At 34.1% G+C, this 24618-nt stretch overlaps 2 protein-coding genes across 3 annotated transcripts in view; one reads left to right on the top strand and one right to left on the bottom strand.

Annotated features, from left to right (window-relative positions):
- Nucleotides 1–3323, top strand: part of LOC108361338 (uncharacterized) — a 64365-nt gene extending 61042 nt beyond the window's left edge. The window contains exon 2 of the mRNA XM_017613934.1: nt 2933–3323. Within this exon, the coding sequence (XP_017469423.1) occupies nt 2933–2946 (14 nt within the window). The 3' untranslated portion in view covers nt 2947–3323. The remainder of the gene's footprint in view (nt 1–2932) is intronic.
- Nucleotides 1–24618, bottom strand: part of LOC108361336 (restin homolog) — a 135340-nt gene that overhangs the window by 94891 nt on the left and 15831 nt on the right. The window lies entirely within an intron of this gene.

Here is a 24618-nt window from a genome sequence, read left to right as displayed (position 1 = left end):
ATTTCTTTTTTCATCCTGATCATTTATGTATACATTTGTCTATATCTATCTCGATTCGTTTTGGCTGTTACAAACAACCGTTATGTGAACAAAATTAATATACCCTTGTGCACAAGTGCGCTCGGGTATAAAAAAAGTACATATTAAAGCTCTTTTCATAAGAGAAAAGCAAAAAAAGAAATATTTGGAAACCGATAGATAAAATAAGATACTTAGTAGTTTTGTTTACATATCTGTACATAAAATACCTTCCACTTTTTCTACTTCCCAGAAAATATATTATAAAAATCTTTGATGTGAAAAATTGATTCGCTTAAGTAAATATACATATGTACATAAACACAAAATTAAAAATATGTACATATGTATACATACAATAAAAGTTGGCTCTTTATTTCCGGGCTCGTGCGTATTTTTGAAAGTTGATTTTGCACTCGTGCCGGGCCGGGCCTGAAAATTTAGGCCCGTGCCCATCTCTACCACAAATCACGCAAGTGACTACCTTAGGAACTGCCGGTAGTGCAGAGAGAGCCGATGGTAAAAGTAATCGCTGAAATACACTGCAAATAGTCGGTCGGTAATTGACGGAGTTTACCAGGTAGCTACTGATTTATCAGTCCTGTAGTCGCTCCCCCGTACTGCAGGGTAACGATTCTTCACTGACTAATATGTTAAACATTTATCAGTTCAGACTGTAAATACGTTTTTAGATTATATTACACTGAGAGCCCCTTCGAACGTTAAAACCTAAACTGCCAACATCTACATCAAATCATGTTTCTTTTCATCAGAATCGGTAAAGGTTAAGTACCTCGAAAGTATAAAAAAAAATAGTATATCCTTCTTCTATTATGTGCTCTAAAGATGAAGAAAATCTGACCATAAATAGGATTTTTAAAGTTAGCTCTCAATCCCTGCACGGAAGACAAACAAATCAAATTTAAGGACGTTAGCATAATCGGAACCAGAGATAAGCGATATGAGAATCTCGGTTTGTATGAGAGGTCCCACGCCTCCTTTTCCAAAATCTACCACTTTTCGCCGTAAGTACGGTATTAAGTAACGCATGTTGCTGTGTAAAATTTCAGGACCTTAGCATTAGATTTCAGTTTGTATGGGAGGTATCAAACCCCCTTTTCCAAAATCTACCACTTTTTGCCGTAAGTTCGGAATTGATAACATACGTTGCTGTGTAAAATTGCATGACCTTAGCATAAGCGGTACCAGAGATAAGCGATATGAGAATTTCAATTTGCATGGCCGGTGCCACGCCCCCTTCTCCAATACCTACCACTTTTTGCCAAAAGTTCGCTATTGATATCATAAATAGCTCTGACAAATCTCAGAATTTTAGCATAAGCAGTTCCAGAGATAAGCGATATGAGAATTTCAGTTTGCATGGGCTGTGCCACGTCCCCTTTTCCAAAACCTACCAGTTTTCGCCATAAGTAAGGTATTTATAACATATATATGTAGCTTTGTCAAATGTCAGGACGTTAGCATAAGCGGTTCAAGAGATAAGCGATATAAGAATTTCTGTTTGTACGGGAGGTGCCAGGTCCCCTTTCCTAAATTTACCACGTTTTGCCGTAAGTAAGCTATTGATAACATATCTGTGGACTTTTGACAAAACAACTTCTCTCGAGTGAGGTCATTTTCTCTTCAAAGCAGTACCACTTTTCGCATAAGTACGCTATTGATATTGATAATTAACACCATTGTTCATGACATTCAGAAGAATAAAGCGCCTAGTTACGATAGGATTTCAGCTGAAACAATAAGGAATTTCCACAAACTGCCGTACGTTTTTTGTTACATATTTTTAATAACATGCTTAAGTTGGGGCACTTCCCCGACTTATGGAAACTTTCGGGAATAATTATGGTGCCAAAACCAGGCAAAGATCCGACGGTAGTAAATTCATATCGGCCCATAAGCTTGATTTCTGTATTTTCGAAAATATTCGAAAAACTTCTATTGAAAAAATATAACCTTCTCCAACAAGTAACCAAATAATACCACCGTATCAGTTTAGTTTTAGTGTAAAGCATGGCACTGTAGAACAAATTCAAAGAATTATTTCTTGTATTAGAAGAGCCTTCGAGGGGAAGCAATACTGCACCGGTGTAGCTTTTGACAAAGTCTGGCATGATGGCCTTATATACAAACTAAAGGTTTCACTCCCTCCAAATACGCACGCAATTCTGGAAAGCATTCTGCTGGGGAGAAACTTCAGAGTCAGGCAAAAAAAGTTAGAGCTATGGCTAGGTTCTTGAAGGATAAAGGTTAACGAAAGCAAGTGTGTTAAGACAACATTCACTTTGGAGAAAGAAACTTGCCCACAACTAAAAATAAACAGCAAGGCTATACCACAAGTACCTTGGGATGACACTAGATAGACGACTTACCTGGAAAAAGCATATAGAAAAAAAAATCTCAAGCGAAACTAAAACAAGCAAGCCTTCAATGGGACACAAATCTAAATGAAGCCTAGATAACAAGATGTTGATTTTTAATATGATGATTAAACCATGTTGGGCATATGGAATCGGGCTTTGGGGCACAGCGTGCAATTCAATTTTGAATAGACTTCAAATACTGCTGTGGAAAATTTTGTGCGCCTTATGCGAGGCACCATGGTACATGCAAAATACGAATATCCACATTTGTAAATACGGTGCATGAAGAAATAAGAGGGCTAAGCACCAGTTACTCAGCACGGTTAACGAACCATCCAAATCGACTAGCGAGAGATCTTCTTAGCCCGGGATTTTTTTTTTATTGCTTGTAAGTTTTGTTAGTTTTTGGTATACATACACTATAGATATAAATTTCAACTCCTCACAACAAATGTGATTGTCATATAAAATATGTTTGTTTTTGTCTCATGTTTTATAATTTTAAAAATGTTTTTGTTGTTTTTTCAATAAAGATTTCCGCCCCTGATGAAGCTAAGAACGTTAGCGAAACGTTGGGCATAAAGTGAAGCAGAAACCGAGAGTTTTCACTTGCACTTGCACATGATAGATCAACCAAGCCTACAATAACATTAAAAATCTATACCAAATTGATCAGCATACAAAAGAAGAATTTATCTTTTCGGAAGGCCTGCCGATAAAATCGTTTTATTCAACACCATACACACAAAAAACAACAAAAATGAAGCACTACTACCAACATATGAAATATAAATACGGAGAAGATACGTGCACAACATTAAAATATTACAGTAAACAAACCCAAAAGCTAGCAAAGCAAAGAGCACAACTAAAATTCCTATTAGAATGTAGAAAGTATGACCTCATACCAAACCATCTGGCAAACAACGTAGTTAAAACAACGATAGCCACGACATCTCAAAAAATAAAGCAACAAATTGAAACAACAAAACGATCGTACCTTAAAAGAATACTCAACATAGAGATTACACAAACAAACATGAACATTAAAACAACAAGAGATCACATAAATTACGCGGAGCGAAAACTAGTACGCATTCTCAACGAAACTGAATTCAACTCTACAATTTCTCACCAAAATTTCCTAAGCCAGAGAATAACGAAGGAACGAGAATCAATACAAACAGCGAAACTAGAAAGACTAAAACATAAACAATTGCAATTTTTAGGAATATGCGTCAACAGTGAGTGGTTTATAAACAAAACAAACATCGATTTTCCAGAGGAGGTGAAGTGGTTACTCTCTCTAGGGAGGAAGTTCGCGCTACCTACAACAAAAACTACTCTCGACCCAATCAAGATGATCGCGGAGATGGAGCAAATAATACAACAGATAGAGGATGAAAGAGACAAAGAAATAGAAAGGAGCAAATTAAGCAATAGAATTATGCAATTCAGACGGAACATCAAAAACAATACAGCGGAGAAATTTATAGTGGCAGTTTTCAATAAAACCAAAGCATTTTTGCAAAAACATAAGCACGAAATTATTATCACAGATTCGGATAAGGGTAACAAAACCGTAGTAATTTACAAAAAAGACTACAGAGAAAAAATGAAGGAATTGCTGGAAGACAAAAATACGTACAGAAAGCTTAGGAATGACCCAACGAACACTCTGCAGAAAAAGAATAACAATATAGTCAATCAACTGTACAAAAACAAAATTATCAGTTGGAGAGAAAAACAATTGCTTACTTGCAGCGCGGCAACTGCCCCCCGCCTCTACGGCCTACCTAAAATACATAAACCAAACATACCTCTACGACCAATAGCGTCATCATTACATGTCCCTTGTTATGGCCTGTCAAAATTTATTGGCACTATTCTAAGTAGTTTAACTTCAGAGGAATACAATATAAAAAATGCGTTCAGATTGAAAGACAGACTGCAAAACATATGCATAGACGAGGAAGAATTGTTAGTGTCGTTTGATGTAGTGTCACTCTTCACAAATATACCAACAAATTTAGCAATACAACTTATTATGAGAAAGTTTGACAAAATACAGCAGAAAATTCACATACCAAGAAGCACCTTCCACAACATTCTGATATTCTGTTTAAAAGACAATAACTATTTTATGTATGAAAACCATATGTACACACAAACATTCGGAATGCCAATGGGTAACCCTTTATCACCTACAATCGCAGACATAATCATGGATGACCTGCTGGATAAAACTTTAACAGAACTAAAGGGGCTGCATAATATAAAAATCAAACTCATAGTGAAATATGTGGACGACGTCTTTGCAATTGTTAGACGAAACGACGTAGAAATAATTTTAAAGACTCTAAACAAGTATCATGAAAAGCTGCAATTTACAATGGAAACAGAGAGAAACCTCAGCATACCCTTTTTAGACGTTCGTATCCACAGAGAAAAGGAGAAAATATTACTTAACTGGTACTCCAAACCCATTTCATCGGGACGCATAATAAACTTCCTATCTGCTCAACCTTTGAAATACAAAATCAACACCGCGAGAAATCTTGTTACGAAAATACTTACCATAAGTCACCAAAGGTTTAGAGACGAAAACGTAGGGAAAATACATGAGATACTCAAACGTAACAACTATCCGATACACATGACTAAAAATTTAATTGAACAGGCACTCATGAAAATAAACAAGCAGCACAATAACACTTCCGCAGTAGCAAACACTGAGACAAAACAATTCTATAGTGTCACATATGTCCCCAAATTGACCGGCAAACTTCCCCAAACGATAAAGAAAAACAAGCCAAACATAACTCTAGCATACAAGTCAAATTGCACTTTGTCAACGATATTTACAAGAACAAAAAGTCCGATTGAACCGCAACAACAAAGCAACATTGTATACGAAATAAAATGCCAAGGTAAACAAAACGAAGAGTGCAACAAAATCTACATAGGGACAACAAAGCGATCACTAAGCACACGATTATCAGAACACGATGCGGATATAAGAAAAAAGAAAAATAACACGGCATTAGCACAACATATACTAACGAGCGGTCACACAGCTGACCTAGCTAATACAAAGATATTAGACAGAGAAAACAGAGAAAAAATACGATACACGCTAGAGAGCCTCCGCATAATGCAAAAAAGAGAAAGAACAGTCAACAAGAAAGAAGACACTAACGACATTGCGGCTACTTACTTACTGTGTTTACAAAACACAGTCAGTACGACAAGTGTACCCCAAGCAGCTGGTACCGATGAATAGTTTTTAAGACAAGTGTTCATTTATTATTGCTTGTAAGTTTTGTTAGTTTTTGGTATACATGTATATTCATACACACTATAGATATAAATTTCAACTCCTCACAACAAATGTGATTGTCATATAAAATATGTTTGTTTTTGTCTAATGTTTTATAATTGTAAAAATGTTTTTGTTGTTTTTTCAATAAAGATTTCCGCCCCTGAAGCTAAGAACGTTAGCGAAACGTTGGGCATAAAGTGAAGCAGAAACCGAGAGTTTTCACTTGCACTTGCACATGATAGATCAACCAAGCCTATAATAACATTAAAAGAAAAGATTTTTTTTTTAATCAATTTCGGCTCTGGAACTCGTCCTTTCAGACCGACTACCCAACACCAGTGTCAGTGCGGCTTTCAAACTTGTCCTTGCCGACCGAACACAGCCTACTGGATTGTAATTACTTAAATACAGAGAAGCGAAGGCAGTGCAGCTCTGGAACTCGTCTTTTTATACCGCCTGCCCAGCACGTTATCCAGCGATCCTGCTGCTCGGAATCTTGTCCATTCCGACATCCGCAACAACTGAAATGAATATATATATAAAGAAAATACAAAACTTCTAAGCATTGCCGCAGAAATTTTAAATGTAATGGTAGTTTGTAAGATTTGAAAAGGAAATTTGGCAAAATACTATCAAAACTTGTCACCTAAATTTATTTCATTTATTTGTATTCGTTTTGGTCTGAAAACTTATTCTTATTGAAAGGCCAAATTGATAAACAAAAAAAAAATAATGCATACAAAATCTCTCTCACGAACATGTTTTATTTACATTTTGATGAGTAAATAGTATTTACAAATTTAGTTCCAGTGCACTGACATCAGTGTACAGAAGTAATTACTTATCGCGCAAAAAACTTTAACTTTTTCACAATAACCGTTAAAAAAATAATTTGAATACTTCAGAGATATAATGAGGATTTATTATGTGTTGACGGGCACTCAATGAAAGTTGAGCACTTCGGTCTGGTTTGATTTCAATGGAATGTCACTTTGACAGCTGACCGGTGGCACGCACACTATGTATTGCCATAAATGTAAGTTATTTTTTCAACAAGACCATTGCAAATATGTAAATAAGCACGAACACAGCAAGAATAACAAAAAAAAATTTTCTCGCAAATAGTAGACCCATTGGCTCCGACTATGAAACGGTAAAGTATGTATGTACATACATCAGTGGCGTAGCCAGGATTTGGCTTTGGGGGGATGAAAAAAAAATTTTCTTCGATAACTTAAATCTGTGACACACAATGGCTAGAGGCGTCGCCTGAGTGCATTCTTTCATATATTTATGTATGTGCCAGTTTTACCGTTATATATTTTTTTTATCTACTCGTTTATTCCATGGGGTCTTATGCTTTATTTAAATTTAAAAAATTAAATTACTATACCCCTTTAAAAATCTGAAAATTCACTGCGGGAAATTTTTTTATTCTCTTTTCGCCTTCTCGTTTTTGCCTTTATAAGTTTTGAAAAAAGGTTTTGAACGAACCATTATATCACATTCCTAGGCAACTTTTGAAAGAATATTTTCGATACTAAATTTTATTAAAATAAAATGTCGAAATCAGCTTCACATAGAAACAGTGTCATCTTTAATTAAGAAAGAGATGTTCTTAAAAATCATAACTTTACAATCACATATTGACTAGATTTGACTATTTATTTTATTATATTTTAATTTGAATTATTTGTTTATAAAAATATAGTTATTCCTTAACAAATACTAAATGAAAATAAGTTTAATCTTTGAACAACATTAAAAAAAAATCTACAAACATTCGTAAAAATTTCGAACTTTCTATTTCAATTTTATCTCTTAATATTTTGCAGTTTTTTAGCTCATTCAGTGCAAATTTAAAGTAGCTGTACAGTTGACATATGGCATATTTTTGACGATGTCGGTAATTTTCTTCCATATTATCTAAGTATGTTCGACGATGTTTTTAATGAAGAAAATGAGCAACGCCTTCATCAAAAAAATATATATATATATATTAAAAATCAACGATTAGTCGCAGCTATGTATTTTAAACTTGCGCTTTATTTGAATTGATCGGGCTACAAAACTGCATACTCAAAATATGTATTTCTAGGAAATCTAATCAAAAAGCTTTACGAAAGTTTGTTGATTTTTTTAATGTTGCGCAAAGATTAAACTTTGGATTTATACGGGTTTTGTTAAAGTGTAAACTGCATTTTTATAAACAAATAATTAAAATTATATAATTTTAAGATAAGTGGCGAATCTAGTTAACATGTATAAAGTTTTGATAAGCACTTGAAATGTAGTTTTAGTACTGAAATCAAAGATGATGCCTCTTTTTCCATTCATAATAACTTAAAAAAAGTTTGTTTATTAAGAAGTGTATCTTAAAATATCTGCCTTGACATTTATGTTAAAAGTGTAAAATATGTAAATGTACCTACATAAACTTTCCCGTGAATACCATCAAATCATTGGTCTAGAAGGGAATCTATGTATACATGCATGCATATGAGCAAATTAAAAAGTCGATACAATTTACAGTCGAAAAGTACAGTTTTTGTATAGATTTCGTACTGAAGGAACAATTTTATTTCCCAACACTGTGGGGAACTAAGCAAAATAGCCTAGTGTATTTCGCAAATATTCAAATACATAATCCACCAACCGATAATTTTATATATTCATTAAAAGATAATTTGTCATCAGTCTGAAATAAAAAATTTATAAAAAGTTCATTTCACTGACGAAGGGGGGATCTAGCTATTCTCGCGGGTCTCTTACAAGATTTGGGATATTGTGAATACCTGATATATGGTGGACTTGCCAGGTCTAAGGCTACACTGATAAGGCCCAATCAGTTCGTTAACGGTGGGCTTCAGTCTTTCACACAATTCACTCGATAAGACCTTGTAACCTATGCTTAGAAGGCTGATCTCGCGGTAGTTCGCGCGAATGGCGCGATCGCCTTTCTTGTTGATTGGGAAGACCACAGTTAAATTCTGGTCGTCGGGCATGCGTTCATCTGACCATATTCTGCATAAGAGCTGATGCATGCACCTTATCAACTCTTCGACGGCGTACTTGAAAAGCTCGGCTGGCAGGCCGTCAGCTCAAACAGCTTTGTTGGTTTCCAGCCGCGTAATCGCTATTCGTACCTCGTCATAGTCAGGCGGTGGACTCCATCATCATCGACTGGGGGCTCGGGTTCGTCTACTCCACTACTTTCAGTGCTGCTGCCATTCATTAAGTAAGTATATTAATTATTTTGGGTATATTTTAGATACTAATTACTCAATACATAACAGTTACCAAATAATGTGAGGTGAGAAATATATTTAGCTGACTTTTTCCTGAGTGTACATATGTACATACAGTATTTGCCAATACAATAGCACCCCCATTTCAAAATGATGTCGTTTGCCACTCATGTTTTTATTTATTTATTTTTAGGAATTTTCAATTAAAATATAGTTCATTCTCTAACAAACGCCATATAAGCTCAAGTTTAAAACTTTGCATGGGACTACAAAAAAAATGCAACAATTTTTCATTCAATTTTCAAACTTTTTTCTCAGAAGTGTTAGAATTTTTTTTGAGTACAGTTTTATAGCCCATTCAATTTCAGTCTAATAATATGCAAGTTTCAAGTGGCTAAAAATTACCGTTGATTTTTTAGAATTCTTCTTGTTGCGTTTGCTTCCATGTAACAAATAACCACAATTTATGTAAACATAAACACGAGTGGCAAACTATATCACTTTGTATTGGCCGATACTGTGTGTATACATATTTCGCTAAAAATCATAACGACGCAGTAAAGCTTTGGCGACAAAACGTTATACAGATGATAACAAACACACACACACAAATGCCAGAAAATAAACGCAAAACCGATCCCACGCCGATTACGCCTTCTCAAATAAGAATGCAATTACTGGCCTTATTTGAGCTGGATATTGATTTTAGAAAAACAGTAATGAATTATCTCGCTAAGCGATGATCTTTCTAAAAAAATTACATTGTAAAAAAGGTTAAATTTTTTATGGATATGTGAGCAAGTAAACAAAGATACTTGTTGAGAAATTGCTAACATCAGCATTGAATACTGTACTTACTGTACTGTATGTACTTTCTACTCGCTATAAAACCCGAATTTAACTTAGAATGTGTTTGTTAATTTGAATATATACCCTGTGGGGATAATCTCTAGTTTTGAACTGGTGCGCTTCTAGTACATTTAGAACCACAACTAGTTCGCGATAAATCTCTTTTGCATGCAAACAACTTGCGAATTTAACACAGCGATGTCATAGGAATTGGAAATTGTCCCCCGCTGCATTACCTTTTCCATAGTTCAGAACCAGTCCTAAATTCGACATATGGGATCTAGTTCGCTTTGCACCCCATTTTCTATAGTTTCGAACCAGTTGTAAACGAAAAAAGTAACAAGCTGTTTTCTTTTTGGGTTACCATGGTAGCAATTTTTAATTATTTGCAGAGAAATTAATTTGCAATCTGAAATCAAATTTGTTTGAATGAATGTAAATTAAATTGTGCATTTGCATGTGCATACCTTTGGCTGTAGCGTAATTTGCAGAGGTGCTGACTGTTATTGGTTATATTCCAGAAGGTCCCAAAATGTTAAGATGTTAACGCAAATATTAGTTTTGTATTACCAAACTATGAAAAAGCATCTGCGACGTGCAGACTGAAAGCGTATTTGAACGAAAAACCCGCCAAGCAAAAGTCTATTTAAAGTAAACAAGCCCCCCGCTGCATCCCTTTTTCAGTAGTTTCGAACCAGTTCATAGTTCGCCAGATGAGATCTAGTTCGTTCTGCATCCCTTTTTCTATAGTTTTGAACCAGTTCTAAATTCGTCATTTTAGATATAGATTTCTAAAACTGTTTTTTAAAAGTACCACATATCCCTGCTTTTGAACTGGTGGCGATCCAGTTACTATCGGACTGGTTCGTTTTTGGCGATAAAGATCTAGTACGGAACTACAAATTTGGTTGACCAGTTCGGGGTTTCCCTACAGGGATGTTATTTTCAATACAAAGAAACATGGAACCAAAACATGTATTCGCAAACCGCAACAAAAGGGTGACTAGTATATGTATGTATATGTTTTCCCCTCTTTTTAAAAACGTCTTTACTTACACACAAATCGTAGGATATGAGTGGGTCTAATTTTACAACGCTTTTATCAACTCGCAATGTTATTTGTCCAGACACCTTTGCTACAATTTTAGATTATTGAATAATATGAGTAGTGGGAAAAAATATATTTTCAACGATAAGTGGAAAATGAAAATCGATGTAAAAATTATGAAGTTATTCCAGTTTTCATGCATTGATACCGAAAAATATTTCTTAAAAAAAATGGTTTTGAAGGTGTACTTTAATACCTCCTACCAAAGTCTGTGAAAAATACAGTTTAGAAAAAAGTGATGGTTAGGGCCTTTGTGAATTAAGGTAACGATATGTACATACATATGTATAAGGGATGTTGCGAATAAGGAATTTTAGACATCCGCGGATGCGAATTCGGATGTCATGTATTTTTAAGAAATAATTCAGGTGGGTAAATTAGGATTAACTACTAGCTCTAGGCGACAAATTTGAAAAACTTGAAAATTGAAAAATTGTAAATTCATTTCGATTGACACTGCACCAGTTGAGAGGACTTTCAGTTATATTTATTTATTTTTATTGCGGTGCAATAATTTCTTTCTGAGAATTTCATCGGGGCAAATGTTGGATGTATCCTCCTGACTTTCTTCTTCATAATTAGGGACACGAATTTCGATACGATATGATAGCATATCGATGTTTTTGCCATTCGATACTGATACTTTTTACTCGATAGTTTTTAAACGATATTTTTTCGGATCGAGTACCAGAACCCTTGTATCGTATCGAATCGTAAATGTACAATACAAAGTTTAAAGGGGTCTTTCCTTAAACTCGTAAAAGCCTCGTAAAGCTCGTAAGCTCGAGCCTCGTAAAAGAACTGTCAAAATTTGTATGGAGCTCTATTTACGAGCCCCTCCTAAAATTACGAGGCAAATTTGATGCGCAAACGACCTCGTAAACTTCAGTGTTGCCGAGGGGAGGAAATTTGTATACTAAAATGTATGATAAAATAATGAAAATAAATTAAAAAAATTATCAACGAATAAAATGGAAGAATTTCTTCCGCTAACTGTACTTACTTAGGTTTTTTGCTAATTTTCGAAATTTTCAATTGTATTTTAGCCAAGAGTGATAGAGACAAGATGGCGGGATGGTATGGAAAATACGACGAAACAAAAATTGCTTCACAAAATCCTGGCTTATCTGTCAAACAGACACTTTGCGCAACTATTTACACCTTTTCATAAAGGGGGCGTTCCTATAAAAGCCTCGTAAACTTACGAGTTTTACACAGTTTAAGACTTTTCGAGTTTAAGGGAGTCCCCTAAATGTAATTAATAAAATATTGTACATTATATAAAAAATAATTTTCTTTTATTAAATTCTTTTTGATGTGCTTAAGGAAAATCTCGCGTGGCGTGACGAAATGTTGAAAAAATAAATCGTCAACATTTAAAAACTCTGGGAATCGGGCAAGATTATTTGTATGATTTTTATTTGAAATATTTAAGTTCATTTTCAAAGTAAAAATCTTTCCTGCTTTTTTATTAGCCGAAATATCTGAGGTGATGTTACATGACGTTACGTTACTAAAATTTCAATTTGCAAATCTATGTCGTGCCATGACCTTCCCCTGGAAACGCCCATAAATATGTCTATACTTTGGAACTTATATGTAAAGCAATATGGATATATTTTTGGCCTTAAAGACCACAAATGTGTACTATCTTACTTAAGTTGGCATGAGGCGGGATTTCAACCCATGCCTTCGGTGATGTCAAGTAACACACTTACCTCTACATAAGCAACCACTTATTAAAATTGTTCATTCTTTATTAGAAAATGAGACCAATATTCAGATTTAATTTTTTGAATTTGGTATCGATATTTGGAATATCGAGTCTTTTTATCCCGATATTAATGGGTACCCGATATTTTTACAGCGATGTTCAGATATACGTGTTATCAGTGCACTTGCATAATATTCTAGGGACAGAAAATAACAGTTATTTTTTTACGAGTTAAATTTGGCCTATTATTTTTTATTCGGAAATAAACGTCCTTTCCGGATAATAAACAAACCGCTTATCCAATTCAAACAAATTTGGTACCAAACGGCGTTTCGCTGGGTCACGTCTAGGAATCGAGATATATATATAACTATCATATATGGGAAATTGTCACCTTTGGTGGTCTTTATTTGACATAACTCGAGAACCACTAGTCCGATTTTGCTCAAACAAATTAAAAAAAATTAAAAATTACAATTCCTTTAATCTGTTCATATAACGTTTTTCTATATAATCAACAGTTTTGCCGGTAAAAATAAATGTATGAAGAAAAAAAATATTTTTTGCCTAAAATATTAAATTTTTTTAAAACTGTTGATTATATAGAAAAACGTTATATGAACAGATTAAAGGAATTGTAATTTTTAATTTTTTTTAATTTGTTTGAGCAAAATCGGACTAGTGGTTCTCGAGTTATGTCAAAAAAAGACCACCAAAGGTGACAATTTCCCCTATATGATAGTTATATATATATCTCGATTCCTAGACGTGACCCAGCGAAACGCCGGGACACGTATAACTTGTTTTTGACCGATATAACATTTCCCGTTGGTTTCATCCCATCCCGATTTTGACTGTCGCATAGTGTAATTTAATACTAAAGAAATTCATATAAATACATACCTGACCCAAGGTTTGTTCTATGTTTATTAGTTAACATTTTTTATTGAAATATTTTTCAATATGTGTCTTTCCTCGTTTAGACATTTCAGTTTCAAGGCTATTTAATTTGGATAAGCGATTTGTTTTTTATCCGGAAAGTACTTTCATTTCGGAATAAAACTATTTGGCCAAGTTTAACTCGTAAAAAAAACTGTTATTTTTGGTCCCTTTAATATTCGCATTCGCAAAAGATCCGCGTTGATTTTTAAGAATGCGAAAGCGAATGGGAATGTTAAAATTAATGCGGAAGCTCTGCGGTTGCGAATGCGAATGCGAATATTCGCAACAACCCTGGTATGTATGCATGTTTTTATATGACTTTATAGGGAGGCTCCGAAAAGAGTCCCAGAGGAGCATATCAGCCGGAGCAAAGTACCTTCTCAGTATACAGTAAACCAAATAACAACTGGGACGCGACATTTTAGCAAGTTTTGGCTATTTTTCTTTAGTTTATTCAATGTTTATTATTTGATTTGAAAGTAAAGCTGTTTACTTAACAAACACCATATAAATCAACATTTTAGACTTTGTGGAAAAAGTATGAAAATTCTGCAAAGTTGGACTAAAGCAAGTTTTGGCTATTTTTCTTTAGTTTATTCAATGTTTATTATTTGATTTGAAAGTAAAGCTGTTTACTTAACAAACACGATATAAATCAACATTTTAGACTTTGTGGGAAAAGTATGAAAATTCTGCAAAGTTGGACTAAAATCTCTAACTTCCTAATCAGCATCTTTAGACAAAATTATGGTATGCAGTTTAGTTAGTTAGTCAGAGACCAGTTAGAGTCCAATTTTTGAATTTTTGTATGTTTATATTAAATTTTTTAGTGCAAAGCGCAGAAAAAATTCCAATTTTGAAGAGAACCGATTCTCCTGTTCCAGCTAATAAATGTTACATAATAAAAACTAGTTGAAAACTAGTTGATCTATAAAACTGTAATTAAACAAAGTTTTAAAAAAGCCAAAAGAAAGAAATTACATTTGGTGAATTTTTTTTACATTTAATTTTTTTCATTTTAGGGGAACCTTACAATTGTTTTAAACTATTCTTTACTATGTAACATTTATTAACTGGAACAGAAGAATCGATTTTCTTCAAAATTGCTACCTTTTCAATTAGCACAGAAGAGAAACGACTAGAGTGCTTTATTGGATTCGGCCAACATAAAAAATACAACCCAGCTTCATGTGTAAATAATAAAGGCCTGCAAATGCTGCACTATGAAACATAGCGACATGTGGCCAGGGCTGCCAACTATTCTTTGCTATGAGGTGCCATATTGAGGATAAAAAAGTGCCAAAATGAGCCAAATAGAAAAATAAAAGTGCCAAAAAAGGTGCCATCCTTTTTAATCGTTCCTATTTAGCAATAAAATAAGAAACACGTTTCTAAAACAAAAGTCCAATGCCAAAACAAGATAAGCTAGTTGAATAACCTTTAGAAATTAGAAAATTTTAGTTGATAAAAAGAAGTACACACAAAGGATTTCACAAAAATGTAATAAATGAAATAACGAAATAGGCTAGAAAAGGCAAAATAGGCAGGAAAAGGCACTAGAAATCGCAAAAAAGGGAAAAGAAGGCTCTAAAAATAGACAAAAACCGAGAAATAATCAAAAAAATGCATTTAGTTTAGAAATTTTTATTTTACAAGTAAAGAGAGAAAAACTATGAACTATGTAGTTTCATTATTTCACAAAACCTTAATAAGTTTTCTGGCAGCATTTTCATTCGATTTTCGCGAAGAAAAGCCTTGAATGTACTAAACGTGCGCTCGACGTGAGTTGATACAAGTGGCGCCCATTTTAAATATGGAACGTTTAAAACTTTCATATTATTATGAATAAGGGCTTTTTCCTTGCCCTTTATAATTAAAGGTAGAAAATCAAAAAAAGGCAACATCAAATGTGTATATATGGAATCGAGGAAAGCTAATTCGTGGATATTCTTAATAAAATATACTCTATCTCTTTAGCAGGAAAAAATGCAATTTCCATAAAATCCGTTCCCTGTAAGTACATGGATAGATTTTGCAAGCTCCTATTATAGTAAATTTCATTAAACAATTGTATAATTAAAAATCAATATACATATGTATATTTTTATACAGTTGCTGCTGGCACACAGATAGAATCATTTGAGTTTAGTTTGTTTCGTTTTCAAAGAACGTATTTTTTAATAGTTAAATAAAGACAGTGCATTTGACAGACATACGCAATTACATTACAGATGCAAATACATATCGTGTAGGAACACCTTTAGCTAAGTTGCAATGAGATGCTAAAATATGTAGAATGTTTGAGCTGGAATGACATGGCAATGCATAAAATTTTTGAAAATGACATTTCTACAGAAAATTTTTAATTGTGCAGAACTTTCGTAAATATGTTTTTGCTTGGTTAGGGAAAACATATGCTATTTTCGAATTTTTTTAGATTTCCAAAAAACGAAGAGCACCGGAGAGAGTCGACATATCGAGCCCTAACTGCGAAGTAATGCACTTTTTTTCTAAACTTACTTCTTTCTTAAGAAATGCTCTAGATGCTCTAAAAGCGTTTGTGCATCAAAATTTTATTTTTAACACAATTTCGCTTACTTATTGGGCTGCGTTGCCAAGAGGTAGGTACACCATGGGGTAGTTTCGTGCTTATCCGATGTAATGTAAAGCTGGAGTATATATGGTCCTGCTGTAGGACATCGCAATGTTAATTGAACCACATTTTTTATATGCACTTGGAGTACTCCCTTGACCCTTAGGAAGTACTCTGTAGATGTGTGCATCAGAGAACAGCTTTGAGTATGATCGAGCCTTTTTGATCACACTCACTAAAAATCAAGCACAAGCGAACGCCACACTCGGCTACTATGTGTTCGATCGAGATGCATACCCGACAGCTGCTTTGGTTACGAACGAGTCTGTTCGATCACCCTCGCTATAAATTGAGCACAAGCGAACACCACACTCGGACACCCGCAGCTAACCCGAAAATTTGTGTAACAATGAAACGGACACCCGAACATTGCGATAAAATGCAGGACAACAAAGAAATTTACGCTGAAGGTAACTGGCGCCAATATGTTCCCACAAAGCATACGAAAATGTTGTTGCTTTGTGCTTGTGCATACGCAATGAAAAAATTAGAAGCGAAGTAGACAAAAATGTTTTTGCATCTATTTCGTATAGTTTCGCGTGGAAAGCTGTGTGTGTATATATTAGAACACAGCCTAAAACTATGTAGGTACATAAGTACTTTTACAAAAAATAAATGTGCACCGAGTGTATAGGGCTTGGGCATTGCCGATCTACACACATTTATACCTAAATGGATGTAGGCGTCGTGATGCCGCATTTTGTATGAGCAAAAATATAAGAAATGGTTAAATGTACACTTAAACAAACTACCGAAAAATTCAACCTTCTCTTTACCCTCTACGCACAAAAACTAAGAACACCGCGATGAGAAGGCAACATTTTTTGTAGAAACAAAAACGTCATAAGCCAATCAAGAAAATTTTGTGCACACTCGGGTTGAAACTCGAACACCCGGGTATATTGAGCTGCAAAGCACCCGAACCCAATCAAGTATGTATGAAAAGCAATCGGGTGTTGTGGCCAACATGTTCGTCTTGAGCTCAGTCGATAACGAACAATACTTCTGCTCGTATACAGAGAACGATGCAAAACGGGTTTTGTTAGATGATCGAGTATACACGAAAATCATGCACCCGCTGCAGATGTCTGGTGTGCATGGAGTAGTCGTGAGGTTTCCCAGTAGAAATCGGTTGCATGCATTCATGAAGAATGCTTGCTATATGAGTAAATTAGTGTGAACAATTCTATCTAGCGAATTGCAAACGGATGTACGTTGTTGTTGTTTAAAGTACATTTCTTGATAAATTTGAAGTGGAATTTTTGTAATATTTTCAGTCTTGTACAAAAATTTTAGTGAACGGGCGTGTTGTGCGATACTAATTTCAGCACTAACGGGCTTTTACAAAATATGCATTTGCATGCTACTTTTTTGTATGTCCCCGTATATTAAAATGTATGAGAAAAGTAGCATTTACATATGGGGATACATATCTTTTAAGAATGCTTTAATACTGTTCCATTAATACATTTTTGTATGTTTGAAACATTAATACAGTCATATGCATACAGCAGTAGTACAAGTGTATGGTTAGAGTACGCATACACTCTGAGAAACCAGGCGTGTTAAATGGAAATGAAGGTTCATTTATACTAGCATGTATACACAGCAGCAAGCTCATGCCACCAATAGCGATGTCGTATGCATAAAATTTCTACTGGGTTTGTTTTCCATTAATGTACACGCATGTGTATGATCAGTTTGGGCAGGTTGAATGTGCTTCTGGCTCGTATGTAAGCAGAACATGTGTGTGTGTAATAGAGCTGCAAACTGTCGATCGTACTATTGATAGTATCGATAGTTTTATTTTTGGACAAACATCGATTGTTTTCGGGCGATAGTCGATGTTTTCGATAGTGCCGGTGCATTGAAATTTTGTGATCTTTACTTAAATAAGTGACGCTGTAAATTGAACTTAGGAAAATATTTAGAATTTCACGCTTAAGATGTAATATTTATACTTACATATGTGCAATATTTATATTTACATATGTACATATGCATATATTATACACATTTTGTTCGGAGTTGAAGTTTCACTACATAAACAACACGATAGTATACGATTCTATCGAAAATATCGAAACTATCGAATGGCGTCAATATCGATAGTTTTGCAGCTCTAGTGTGTAAATATAAACCGTGCAATTGACTGCTTATTTCTTTGGTGAAAAATCGGTAAATTTTTTTCTAAATTGCAACAAATCTAAAAAATTGTATTGCTTTTTCTTAAAATTTCAGACCTTTTACTTAAATTTATTTGAATAAATCGAGTAAAAGATCTGAAAAGTTAACAAAAAGCAATTGAGGAAATTATATTCATACGGCCCAGTAGCATTTAGTTTTTAAATATTTTTGATAATTTCTAACTCTCAAACTGCACGAGGTCGACTGCGGGGTTTTATTTTAAATAAAAAAGGCGACTTCAGCGATTTACTCTGTCGCCGCCATTTTATATTTTTTATTCAATAAAAATATGTTACCACTTGCTAAATCACCCTTTGAAAAAAATGTCCATTCCTCTTTTTATACTCCCACCAAAAAAAAAAAATTAAAACATATGTATGTATAACTTTTTGGGCCGCTAAAGTGGTATTACCCCTGAACAAAACATTTAGCTTTATTTGAATTCGCCAGTCGCTTTCCCAGTCTTAAAATTTGGATAACAGCTATTTGCTTGTTATTCTTTGGCCACTATTCATACAGTTAATGCGTTTTGTACAAATTAATTATTAAGAAAGCACATGCATACACTGCTATCCAAAGACTGCGCAATTTACTTGCCTTTTCAATTTTGTAATGTTATAAAAATGGGATGAAAGTCAAATCGTATGTGCGCATAACTAAATAAATATACATACATACATATCGTAGTTTAAAGTACAAAACCGCGTATCGTCGTTCTGCAAAACCGTGTAACTGACTTTTTTTGCCAAAAATTGGATTTGCTCACCGGAGCTCTTGGCTCAAACCTTATACATTCGTCCCGAAATTCTATGTATACTATTTAGCCAGAAATGCGACTCCTTTATAAAAGAGAGAACCATTTTGAAATACGAGTGTTTTTACTCTCTACGAAATAATTTATGCAACCCCACATACGCGGTTTTACATTTTGTTGATACGCGATTTTTTACTATATGTATATTATTATTTCTCAGCGAGAAATTTTATAAATTTAACAGATATTTTATGCCAACTAAAAATACTGAGCGTTTTGTACATTATTAAGTGGATCTTCACTTGCAGTTTCTGACACAGGTTTTGGGCATATTTTTGCTAAACTTTAGAGTTGGGAGCGATACAGCCTACTCGAATCATGAAAGGAGTTCAAATAATTATTCATTAAAGCGCAAAAGTTAGCAATTACTAAGTGGTGGGTTTGCCGCATTTTAAAAACAGTATAACTTTTTTGTTTGTGTATAAAGCTTAACCCTTTTTAGCAAGGACGTCATCGTTTTTTGAGAGCTTTAGATTTATAGTATAACAGCCCTACTCGCGTGTTGTCACAGTCGTAAATTGTCGCAGTTCAATTGTCATTATCGTGTCATCAACTGTATTCATAGGTATGCACAGTCAATAATGGCAAGCGAAAAGCTAAATAAAATAAAATAAAATAAATAAATAAAAAATAATGGCAAGCCAGCTTTCATCAAAATTTTAATCTGCACTAAAGAAACACATAGATTGTGCATTCACTTTTGTTAAAATTAAGTCACCTATATATTTCAATTATTTTTTTTTTCGTAAGTTTTTTATTAAAGGAGAGACCATTTTATATCAATAACCATGTATGTAAATCAATGTTCCATAGTTTCTACAAAATTTATTAAAATTAACAAACAAATTTATACCACATTTAAAAAACTTCATGCCCACAAATTTTGTAAGAATTCGAATTAGAAAATTGAAATTTTTTACGAAAACTTGTTAAGCTTTATTAAACTTTTATAAATTTTATAGAAACTATGAAACCTTGCTTTACATGATTATATATGTAGAGTGAACTGTAACTTTATAAAAAAATTTAAAAAAAAATTTATGAAATTTATTATGTGGCTAAATTTTCTGAGCACAAGTGTACATTGTGGATTCCATATTGTGTCATTAAAAAAATTTCATAATAAAAATGGTTTACTATCCAAATGAATGACCTTTATTTATGCTTAGGTTTCGAGTTCACCCAAACGACTTCACTAGCCCGACGTCGTAACGACTTCGATTCGATGAGAAAAAACGACGTCGGAGCGACGTTGCATTTTGTATGGAAAAAAGAGTTCGTTTCGAGTTCACCCAAACGACTTCACCAGAGCGACGTCGTAGCGACGCCGATTCGAACTCGTCTTCGCTCTGTGGCATATTGGGTTAATAGCCAATATTGGCCATATATATAAGTGCGGATTAAATGTCTGACCTGGCAATGATTTTTTCAAGTTAATTAACAATCTCTACTTAAATAGGTCATCTAAAATTTCGCCATAGTAAGATAGATCCGCTGAGAGGAACTTTAAAAATTCTTAACGTTTGCAAGCAATTTATCTTTAAAATTTTAAACACAAACTCACAAACAAATTTTAATTTTTAATCCTAAAAAACCTTTGAACAATTTTTTTTTCTCAATTTAATATGATTTCAAAATGCCGGCAAACAAAAAAACACTGCCGACGAATTGAGAGAACGTCAAGAAAAAGAAAACTGCCAAAATTCAATAAGCCCTAGTATCCTTAAACTTTTTAATTTTTTTCTTAAAAAGGTAATTAGGGAGTGCGAAAAGTTTAATTAATATTTGCACAAAGTTTGGAATTCCAATTTTTCGAGTTTTTATTACAGTATAGTTTTATATATGTAGTTATTTTAAGAGGCTTCTCTGTAATCGGAGCTCTGTAATCGGAGTAGAAAGAGAAGCAGGTCATTGAATTTTCTTGGTTTTTGCACTTTCAAGATGGACCCCCTTCCTGGAGGTACCAAGCCTATTAATTTTTTGAACCAGCCTCAAATTCTAATCTCTAATGTTATAGTTTTTCTAAGGGAAACCATGGATAAATATGCATCAATTGAGGAAAAATTTAATGTAGATTCTCGATTTTTTTGGATCGATTCACGGATCGAATCGGAACGAAAAAACCGACAAAAAATCAATATAAAAATGGCATCTCTAGTTCACATTCAGACAAAAAATTGCAATTTAACGCAGCTTTTCATTCGATTCCAATAAAATTCAAAGCCAAAACATTCCTTAAATTTGAATATGAATGATTAATTTACCTTTTTGAATGAATTCATGCAGACGTCTAATATATATTCCTTTGAAATGTGTATACATGTATACATTCATATGTAGATACGAATGTATGACTAAGGCTGACTTCCAAAACGTATCAATACAATGTTTGGAAACTGTTATACAGCGGTATTCAAACTGTTTTTATATACAGAGTATCATATACATTGCCTTTTTTAAATATTCAATTTAGCAATGAACAATTTTTCTGAATTTTCCATTTTTAAAACACCAATGGTAACCAAAAACAAACGAAGCATAAACTTTGTTTCTGATGGGCTGATTGCTCTAGCCATACGTTTCGATAACTTTTCGGATGCGTTTTCGAAAAATATACATTGTCAATATTTTGTAGCTCGACGTTATGGAACATTATGACTGCATTTCTTTATTCATTCTGAACGTTTGGAATAAACTTTTTTGTTTACTTATTCTTTAGAACGTTCCTGATGATATGTTAACGTATATTTCAAACGCATCCTGTTTATTCTGGCTGTGAAATGGGATCATCCGGAATATATAAAGAAACGCAGTGTATACTTTGTACCTACGCAAAGCTATTGACGTTTTGGAAGTCAGCCTAATAGCCCAGTTATGCATACTTAGCGTTGCATAAGAGTTGTCACATAATAATCGGTTAAATGGGCTTTTCGTGTAAGCGGTTACCCAACGCATAGCACTTCACATGTAGAATTCTGTTGGGTTTTGTTTTTACGTAAAAATGGTATAGCAGTGCAAGTATGCATAACTGGGCTATAACTTTGGTTTTTATTATTTTTTTTCATTCGTTTGGTTTTATGTACATACCCTGCAAAAAATTGTGCGACTAATCTCTAAAGAGCGTATTCCGAAATTACTCTCAATCGGGTACAATTGGGCATTAATTAGTCCCAACTAGTCTCATACGGGTACTAATGAAAGTCAATTAGTCTCGACTCATCCCTTATGGGTATAATTGGAGATCAATTAGTCCCCAACTCATCTCTAACGGGTACTATTAACGATTTAATGATATGTAGGCACTTAGTCAATGAAATTTCATGTGCGGCGTTGGCACACAGAGAGAATATTCACCTAACAAAACTGAGCACCCCGGTTCGGATGTCAGCTTGCGCAAATTTTAATTTTTATTTTTTAAAAGTGACTAGTCGCTTTTTATATCCGTTCGGGTATAAAGGTGAACAATTAGTCTCTTCATAGGACATGCTCGAACAAAAGCGATCAGTTCATTCCATATAAAGAGATCAAAAGTGGTATTAGTCGCATGCTCCATTGCGATTGTTCCCGGAGTCATCCCGGATTAGTCCCATTTTTTGCAGGGTATGTATGTATTTACATACATGTTTACATTGCTTATTTGCACATTTACGCGGTCAAATAATTACGTATACGCTCGAGGTGGCAAAACGACTCCCAAATGCTATTGAATATGGCATGCAAATACCCAAGCAACTTCAAGTGAGTATTCTCAGACAACACAGCACAGAACATCGACGAGTTAAGCAGCAAATGCACTAATACTCAGAATTTTCCACGCCAATATGGCGCCGTACAAAAATACTTATTTCATTTAATTTCGTTTTATTTATGTCAACGCGTATCGTATTTATAATTTTCTTAATTAGTGGTTAACCGCAATCGTCGATAAATAGTATAAGAAACGTAAACAGAAATAATGACAAGAGTCACATTTAACTCCAAATGAAAATAAATTTCGCAGTTTTTAATTAAACCTTTATTCTAGCGAACATACATATGTACATACAATTGGGTGGTTCACAAGTGTCGTACGTGTCGTATTGTCGTATGTTGTAAAGTTTTTAACGGCTAAATAAAAGTTTAGAGGACTTGAAATCACCACCAACTATTTTCTAACGGTGTGAAATTTCATAATAAAACTTTTATGTTAGCTTGCGAATTCCTTAAATATAGTTTTAGCCGTTTAAAGTTTATGACATACAACAGTACGACAGTCTACAACACCTTGTGAACTCCCTAAATGTATGTTTGTATGTACTAGCTTTGCTCGCAGATTCAAGTGTGTCAAGTTAGCACTACACTTTTCAACGGAATTAATTGTAGCTTTTTTGTTGTAAATTTGTTGTGGAAAGAAAAAATTTTTGCTTTCGTTTTTTAAGAAAAAAAATGGTATGTATGTAGTGCTAGGTATATGGTGTCAAGTTGGCACTACATACCATTTTTTCTTAAAAAACGAGAGCTACAATTTTTTTCTTTCCACAAGAAATTTACAACAAAAAAGGTTCAATTAATTCCGTTGCAACCTTTTCCATATCTCAATTCTATCGACTAGGTGTATGGTGTCAAGTTAGCACTACATACCATTTTTTCTTAAAAAACGAGAGCTACAATTTTTTTCTTTCCACAAGAAATTTACAACAAAAAAGGTTCAATTAATTCCGTTGTAACCTTTTCAATATCTCAATTCTGTCGTCAATGGTGCATGGTGTCAAGTTAGCACTACATACTAAATTTTGTTCGAAAAAGGGTCAACTCAATTTTTTCCAGAAAAACGAAAGCTACAAATTTTTTCTCTTCACAACCCGAGACCCGCGCCACCTAGTGGATTAATTCATCTTTCACATTGCATTGTCATCAGGCTCTGAGCTGAGTTTTAAGTTTAAAGTTTCTAGCTTATCGGGAAGTTGGTTAAAAATTGATTGCAAGATTTATTACACACATACAAGCTTTAACAACCCAGCAAAAAAATTGGTAATCGCTTTTAGTGGTAACGTGTTGTAATTTTTCGGGGGGTGAAATAACACAAACGGCAATAACGCAAATTTGTGTTATTTGCCAATCGAATGTGAAATAACACAAATTTGCTTTATTTCATTTCTCGTTGAGCAATAAGACCAACTTTTATACTTAACAATTTGAGTAATAAAGCAAAATAGTCACCCAGTTACATTTGACAAAAAGTAGACATGAACAAGTTAAATGGACGGATTTGTAAGTATACAATTTTGAAAGTGCCCGGCGTCGCGGCGGTCCGCGTTCGCGCGCCGCCCCGCTCCGCACCGCGTTCGACGTCGCGCTCGCGTCCCCCGCCCCTCCCCTCCTTTCACAATTATGTACTGGTGG

The sequence above is a fragment of the Rhagoletis zephyria genome, unplaced genomic scaffold, assembly GCF_001687245.7.
Source record: "Rhagoletis zephyria isolate East Lansing unplaced genomic scaffold, Rhagoletis_zephyria_1.1 Rzeph_scaffold_00737, whole genome shotgun sequence".
NCBI classification, from domain to species: domain Eukaryota; kingdom Metazoa; phylum Arthropoda; class Insecta; order Diptera; family Tephritidae; genus Rhagoletis; species Rhagoletis zephyria.
The sequence above is the reverse complement of the archived record's forward strand: the minus strand, read 5'-3'. Positions and strand labels throughout refer to the sequence as shown.